General features: G+C 62.4%; 1 protein-coding gene across 1 annotated transcript; it reads left to right on the top strand.

Moving 5' to 3' along the window:
- Positions 1-343: 343 nt before the first annotated feature.
- NTN5 (netrin 5) lies at positions 344-6,877 on the top strand. Its single transcript, XM_036099516.2, has 6 exons — positions 344-977; positions 3,831-4,019; positions 4,159-4,308; positions 4,726-4,779; positions 4,995-5,075; positions 6,417-6,877. Exons 1-6 carry the CDS (start codon positions 344-346, stop codon positions 6,875-6,877), a joined length of 1,569 nt encoding a protein of 522 aa, XP_035955409.2.
- The last annotated feature ends 829 nt before the right edge of the window (positions 6,878-7,706 follow it).

Raw genomic sequence — 7,706 nt, 5'->3', positions numbered from 1 at the left:
TCCATCTGTCCCCACCCCTTGCCCTCTCCCCAGGGCCCCCACCCCTCGACACTGACGATAGCTCTGGGGTGTTAAGCTTCGGATTAGTTCAGGCAAAATTCTCAATTTTGCTTGCGTTCTTTTCCCTTTGGGTTATGTAAACAGTAATTCTCCCCAGATGGAACTATTTTCCTCGCTTAGAAGCAGCCGGGGAGGGGGCTTGGGCAGGGCTGGGGGTGGAATGCCAGGGGTTCCTCAGAGAGCCTGGGGGCGGGGAGCGGGGTGGTGGCTGACCCATGAGGGCAGCCTGAGGCCCTCAGCCTGATCACTCCTCTCCTCTCCAGGTACTTGCTCTGCTAGGACCATGCCCGTGACCTTTGCCCTCTTGCTCCTCCTGAGCCAGGCCACCACCGCAGACCCATGTTACCATCCAGGTGGCCGCCCCCGCTTCTGCCTCCCACCAGTGACCCGGCTGGCTGGCCTGACGGCCTCCTGTCCCCAGCCCTGTGCCCTCTCCCTGGGGGCGGACCTCAGCCCCCGGGCCACCTGCAATGGCAGTCTAACCCTGGCCCTGGGTGGCCCCTTCCTCCTGACGTCCATCAGCCTGCGCTTCTGCACCCCAGGATCCCCAGCCCTGGTCCTGTCTGCCGCCTGGGCCACAGGAGGTCCCTGGAGATCACTGTGGCGCAGACCCGCCTGGCCTGGGGCCTTGGGGGGCCCCGAGAAGGTGACCTTCCGAGCCCCACCGGGCCCTAAATCCAGCGTGGTGGTCAGTCACCTCCGCATGGAGTTCGGGGGCCGGGCGGGGCTGGCGGCAGCTGGAGTGAGGGGCCGCTGCCAATGCCACGGCCACGCAGCCCGCTGTGCCGCCCGCGCCCGGCCCCCCCGCTGTCGCTGCCGCCACCACACCACCGGCCCCGGGTGCGAGAGTTGCCGCCCGTCCCATCGAGACTGGCCCTGGCGGCCTGCCACGCCCTGGCACCCCCACCCTTGCCTGCGTGAGTCCTGGGCCCCCCTCTTCCTGCCCTCACCCACCCCCAGCCCGGCCCCTGCCCGACTCTCCAGCAGATGGTCCCTGGTCCCCACGGGCAGGGTGCTCTCTCCCTCCCTAGGGCGCCTTGCTCCTCACTTCACCCCCACTGTTCCTGAGCTGGTTCCCTCTCTTCCCCTCCCCCACAGCCTCCCACCTGCGCTCCACCTGCCTGCCCCAGTCCCTGCCGCCCCCCCATCCAGTCTCTGCCCCACACGCCATCAGATGCTGGTATGAATAACATTTCCTGCGTGAGCGTGGGGAGCAAGGCAGCAGGACCTCCCGACGCATCAGACCCACCACACGGGGGACGTATTTACTCATTAAGTACATATGTACCGATCACCTGCTATGTACCAGGCAGGTTTTAGCATCAGGTCCGTTTCATAGACGAGGAGACTGAGTCTAGAGGTGAGAAGTCCCTTGCATAAGGACACACAGCTAGTGAGTGGCAGGTCCGAATCTGAGCTCAGGGAGTCCAGCTGGGGGGTGAGGGGGTGGGAGGGCGTCTTGGCTTGTCCCTGCCAAGCTCCTGTCAGGGGCCGTCACGCTAGGCGCTCTAGGGTGACAGATAGGCACAAAGGCTTGGCAGCGAGCCAGCCAGCCACCCTGGGCTCAAATCCCAGCTCCTTTGCTTCCCAGCTGTGTGACCACAGGCAAGTGACTTGACCTCTCTGTGCCTCCACCTCCTCGCCTGTAAAGTGGGGACAGTAACAGCATTTCTTTCACAGGCTGTAGTGAACATCCAATGGGTCGATATGCATGCTTAGAATAAAGCTTAGTATGGTACCTGGCACTGAAGAAGAGCTTGCTTCGCATCTACCAATATTATCATTCCCCAGATGAAGAAGGGGGGGCCCCCCGAGGGGATGCACCACTTGCCTTAAGGCTCAACGCCAGTAAGGGGCAGTGCTGGGACTGGACTCAGGGAGACAGACCTTCCTAGATAATGGGCGATCCACGGGGCCATGCAGCTAGACCAGCGCTCCCCAGGCCCAGTCCACACCCTCTCCCCTCCACCGTGTTTCCAGACCTGGAGCTTCCAGAGTCTGGGCCCTTCTCCATTGCTCCAGCAGCCCCTCCTCAGAGATAGCCCTCCTTCTTCCACGCCAGCCTGCAGGCCTGGCTAGAGGCTCTGAGTGTGGTACCAGGCCCTGGGAAGTAGCTGTACTCTACCAACAGATAGACACACACACACACACACACACAAACCCCTCCTCTCTCTCCACCCTCCAATTCTTTACCCCCTCCCTCCTCTCTTTCTTCCTGCCCTGTCACGTGGAGTAACTTACAGCCCATCCCACCATCCTTGGCTCCCCACTCTGTCCTCATCCCCACCGGGGTCTTCCTAGACCCTCTGCCCCCACCACCTCTGGCCCATTCCCACCAGCCAGATCTGAGGCCCCTGCGGGGTGGGGGCTGGGAGGAGGGGAGACTCACATTGCCTGGGGGTGGGACTTGGTTCATCCTGGGCCTGGGCACGGCCTGGGAGCTGGGAAGGTCGTCCCTCTGAGGATCACCACGTTGCCCCAGGCTGAGCATGGCACTGGCCTCTGAACCTGGGTAAGAAGCCGACAGTGTTGGGATAAAGCAGGGTCTCGGACGGGGTGGGACCGAGTCCTGTGGCAGAGCTGCCGGCTTTATAGGCATGGTGCTCTGAACCCCTTCCCACCACCTGAGTCTTCCAGACGGAAGGTCTGGTCACAAAGAATCCAAAGGCTGATTCTTCCCACCAATAACCTGAAGAGTACTGCTACCTCTTAAGGCCCATGACAACCCTGGGAGAGAGGGGCTGAGCTCCCCACTGCACGGGAGGAAACCAAGGTTTAGGGAGGCGAGTCGTTCTTCCAAGAACACACAGCTGCCTCGGCGTCCTGACCTTCCCGCTGCTGCCCCTCTGTGTTCCCGGCACCTGTCAGCCCACGCCTCCCGAACCCCTCGGGAGTCAGAAACTCCTTAAACCTCTCCCAAGAATGGTCCATGAAGTCCCTCCCGCGGCATCTCGCTCAGAAACGCTGGCTAGAAACACAGATGCCTGGGCCCAGCTGAAGGCCTGGGGGTGGACCCTGGAAGCTGTGTGGTTTCTTCTTCACGTTTCCCAGTAACTGAGAAGTCGTTAAGACTCGAGAACCACAGCCTCACCGATCAGCGCTCTGCAGGAACACACGCGCGCACGTAAGCCGCCCAGAATCCTCACGCCAGCCGTGGGCCCCGCTGCAGTCTGGCTGCCAAGAGCACGGACTCTGAAGCCAGAAGCCCTGGGTACTGAGCCTGCCTGGGACTGCCCCTGAGCTGCGTTACTTCGGGCAGATGACTTCGCCTCTCTGCCCCCGTTTTCGCATCGGTAAGATGCAAGCCTCCCGGAGCCGCTCTGAGAACGAAGCACGCTGAGCCCCGAATGCCTGCTCTGCGTCACAGGCCCTGGGTCGAGCCCTTTATATCCTTTCGGTTTCCTTCCAACCTCACGGAGTGGACACTGTGACTGCCGTCTTACAGAGGAGGAGACCAAGCTACAGAAAGAAGTCACTTGCCCAAGGAGCACAGGGGGGAGCAGACACGCGGCGGGGGGCGGCTGACCCCACAGCCCATGCCCCCAGAGTGGCCACTCCTCCCCGAGCCCCCAGTTTCACACAGACGTTCAGGAGGTCCGTCGGGCCCCTCAGGCTTGCCCACTCCAGTCCGGTGCACCCACCTTAAAGATGAGAATGAGGAGGGTCTGGGACCTCTGGAGGGGGCAGTGCGGGGGGGGGGGAAGCTGGGGACCGGGAAGGGAAGGCGGGAGCCTGACGCGCCTGCCCCGCCTGCCCCGTCCTGTCTCTAGCCTGTTCCTGCAACCAGCACGCCCGACGCTGCAGGTTCAACTCGGAGCTCTTCCGGCTGTCTGGCGGCCGGAGCGGGGGTGTCTGTGAGCGGTGCCGCCACCACACGGCCGGGCGACACTGTCACTACTGCCAGCCGGGGTTCTGGAGGGATCCCAGCCAGCCGGTCACCAGCCGCAAGGCCTGCAGGGGTGAGTGCGGCCCGAAGCCCGGCCCAGAGGGAAAGGATGCAGGGCCCGACTCCTGGGGCTGGCGGGCTGGGGGGGGGGGACTGGGAAGGAGCCTCTGGGGCCCTGACACCCCGGGTCCCCAGCTCCTCTCCTCATGTAGCCTGCCAGTGTCACCCGATCGGGGCCATGGGGGGCGTCTGCAACCAAACCAGTGGGCAGTGCCCCTGCAAGTTAGGGGTCACCGGCCTCACGTGCAACCGCTGTGGTCCCGGCTACCAGCAGAGCCGCTCTCCCCGGATGCCCTGCCAGCGTGAGTGACAAGGGGCGGGGCTGCAAGTCCTAAGTGGGATGGGAAGGGGACATCCCAGCTCTCCAGTGGGCAAGGATGCTGACGGCCGGGTCCCTGGGAGATGGGAGCTAGAGGCTGGAGGTCCGACTCTGGGCCTCTGGGGGAGGTGGGGACTCAAATTCCAGTCCCCTTGGTCTTGGGAAGGAGGAGGCTAGGAGCCCGGACTCCTGAGTCTGAGGGAGGAGTCTACATTCCTGGATCTGAAGGAAGAAGGGACTAGGGACCAACTCCAGGTCCTGGGAGGAGGAGGGCAAAGGGCGCTCGCACTCTTGGGCCTTAAGGGAACAGACATGGGGTCTGGATGCCTGGATTCCTGTTGGGGTGGCGGCTGCGGGGGAGGGGGCACTAAGGTGAAATTTCTGCTTTGGTCTCTCTCAGGAATTCCAGAGGCAACAACCCCCCTTGCTACTAGCCCTGGTGCTTACAGCTCCGGTAAGACAGGCTGGTGTGGAGAACGCTGACAGCAAGAGGGATCAGGGATGGGTTGCTTGGGCCCCCAGGTGGGGATCCAGGGGTGGCCCACTGAGCCAAGTCCCAAGGGGTGGGGCACCCCAGTTGTCCATCATAATGGAATGGGGGGATGGGCAGGGTTGGATGCTGCGGTCCAGGCCTCCGGAACCCACTGCAGACGACCTAACCCTCCCCAGACCCTCAATGTCAAAACTACTGCAATGTCTCGGGCACCAGGGTACACATGAGCCTTCGGAGGTACTGCCAGCTGGACTACGGTGAGTGCCGGGGAGGAAAATGGCCGGCAGCTGCCCAGGTGTTCTGATGACTCGCTCAGACCTTCTCCACCTTCAGCTCTCTCATCTTAAATGGGAAGGGGGACTCTAAAGGACCCTTCCTGATCTAGGACCTAATGGGACAGAAGACAAAGGGGGGCAGGGGCAGTGGAGTGGGGGTGTGCCCTATCTTCCTATGTCTCCTCTTTCCCCATGTTCTTGGCCTCCTTCAGCCGCACATCTTTGAGGGAGAAAGGGGACCTCCTGGGGATGGAAGGACAAAGGGGTGCTGGTTGAATGGAGGGTCCTGCTTATCTTAGACACTTTCCGCCTCCCATCAGGGTCCCAAATCCTGAACCGTAGCCCCACTCCCCCAGAGGCTCGCCCCCAAAGTCCCCTAATTCATCAGGTCACACCAGTCCACACCAGCCCCATGACCTCAGGGCCTATGCCCTCAGGTAACTCAGATCTCTTAGATACTCAGGAGTGCAGCCCAGCCCTTGAATCCAGACCAGCCTGTGACTTCCCTCAATGGTATAAGACCCCAGGCCTCTCTTCTCTGAGAATCATCATCTGGCCACTGGTCTAGGACCTGGAAGATGGAAACTTCTCATCCTGCCTCCCACAGGGATCTTCTGCCCCATAGACTTAGCTTGTGAGCCAGAGTCCTGCCCCCAACACGTCTCACCTCACCCCTTCAGAGAGCACATGTTTCTGAGTCACCACCAGTATGACCTCAACCCTCAGGTTCTAGGTTCTGACCTCCTTCTGGCCCCCAGATTCGTCCCAGAGCCCCTCCCTGAGCAATGCCCTTTTCCAAGGGCTCTGCTTCTGACATCTTTTGACCCTGCCACATTCAAGACCCTAGACCTGCCTCTTCTGCCTTGTTCCCAGCCACACACCCTGTAGCGTCCCCCTAGTCAACCCTCCCCACACTTTAGGCCATTTTGGCATCTAATGCTCCCAGTATAAACCCCAACCAAAGCGTCCCCACATGGCGTGTCCCATGTTCCCAGGCTCCTCTCTCTGTTTGGCCTCCCCTCCACAGGAGGAGCCCTCCATCGTCCCGCCCTTCCTAATCACAATCCTGGCACCCCACCTCACACTCCAATAAGCCCTGCCCTCCTTGCCTCGACCAAGTCTCCTCCAGCAGGTTCCAGCATTCACGACACAGGGCCAGACCCCCAGACCTCTCACCCTCAAACGTTTAAGGTCTCTCTCCTCCCTGAAGGGTATCCTGGGAGCCCACCCCCCGGGTCTCGCCCCCCCACCTCCCCACCGTGCTGACCCCGCGTGACGCCAGGGGCTCCCCCAGCCCGGGCCTGACGGCAACGCTCCCCGCAGTTCTCCGCGCGCAGGTGCTGGCGTCCGAGGCGTCGGAGGCGGCGGGCCCGGCGTGGCAGCGGCTGGCTGTGCGCGTGCTGGCCGTGTACAAGCAGCGGGCGCGGCCGGTGCGCCGCGGCGGCCAGGACGCCTGGGTGCCCCGCGCCGACCTGGCCTGCGGCTGCTTGCGCCTGCAGCCCGACACCGACTACCTGCTGCTGGGCAGCGCGGCCGGCCGCCCCGACCCCGCGCGCCTGGTCCTCGACCGCCACGGCCTCGCGCTGCCCTGGAGGCCACGCTGGGCCCGGCCTCTGCGGCGGCTGCAGCTGGAGGAGCGCGCCGGGGGCTGCCGCGGCCTTCGGCCCCCCGCCCCGAGCCCAGGGCCGGAGCACCAGAGCCGTACCTGGGCGCCTCCGCCGCCGACGGAGGAACTTGGAAGCGACCGCGAGGTGCGCCTTCCACTTCGACGGCGCGTCCCTTAGCGAGCCAATCAGACGCCGTGGAGCCCCTGACGTCACTGGCACGCGCCAGCACCGTGCAGGCCGAGGGACAACCCCCACCCCACCCCCACCCCCACCCCCAAGGCGGCAAAACGCCAGCAAGACTTTCGGTGTCGGGCCAGGACTTTTGGCCTGTGACCTGGGCGGCTAGTCCCCTAATAAAGTCTTAAATCTCGGGGGGAATTTCGGCTACAGCACCCGATATGTGCTGGGAGGGTCTCGGAGAGGCAGAGGAAGGAAACCTACGCGCCCGAAGGACGGCTATGCTCCCCGCCAAAACGCCTCATCCAATCGAAGAGCTGGTATGACGTCACTGCGTGCTAGTGAGATTTGTGTTGCCTGGCGATTGGCCAGAAGCCAGCGGGAGGGAGGGAGGGTGGAGAGAAAAGGCGGGAAATGCGCCGAAGGAAAGGACAGCGGTGCCAGATTTCCAGAAAGTTCCACACTTAGGCACTTTGTGTGCCTGATGGGTCCTAGGATAGTCTCTGAGAAAGGAATAAAGGGACTTGGAGTGAATCTCCAAAGAGGGTTCCGACCGAGGTTCATCTGGTCTTGGAAGTGCAGCCTAAAGGCTTTCCTGAGAGAATAGCCAATTGGGAGCCACAGAGTGGTATGGCATCACTTGGTGCTGAGCAGAATTCTACTCCCACCCAACAGCTGGGTACCTACAGGCCAGAGGAGTGGAGCTAAAAGAAGTACTATGGCATGGAAGGTTGTCATGGCCTAGGACCTTCCTTGCCACCCTGACCTCTGCCCCCTGCAGCCACAATGGACAACACCATTTCAAATTTGGGTGATCTTTGCAGGAGAG

Source organism: Halichoerus grypus, chromosome 15 (genome assembly GCF_964656455.1).
Source record: "Halichoerus grypus chromosome 15, mHalGry1.hap1.1, whole genome shotgun sequence".
Classification (NCBI taxonomy): domain Eukaryota; kingdom Metazoa; phylum Chordata; class Mammalia; order Carnivora; family Phocidae; genus Halichoerus; species Halichoerus grypus.
The sequence above is the reverse complement of the archived record's forward strand: the minus strand, read 5'-3'. Positions and strand labels throughout refer to the sequence as shown.

Excerpts from the sequence above, each read along its gene's own strand:
- NTN5 (XM_036099516.2), top strand. The coding sequence starts at position 344 with ATGCCCGTGACCTTTGCCCTCTTGCTCCTCCTGAGCCAGGCCACCACC. Across the intron at positions 978-3,830 it reads GCACCCCCACCCTTGCCTGC|CCTGTTCCTGCAACCAGCAC; the intron begins GTGAGTCCTGGG and ends TCCTGTCTCTAG. Across the intron at positions 4,780-4,994 it reads CCCTGGTGCTTACAGCTCCG|ACCCTCAATGTCAAAACTAC; the intron begins GTAAGACAGGCT and ends AACCCTCCCCAG.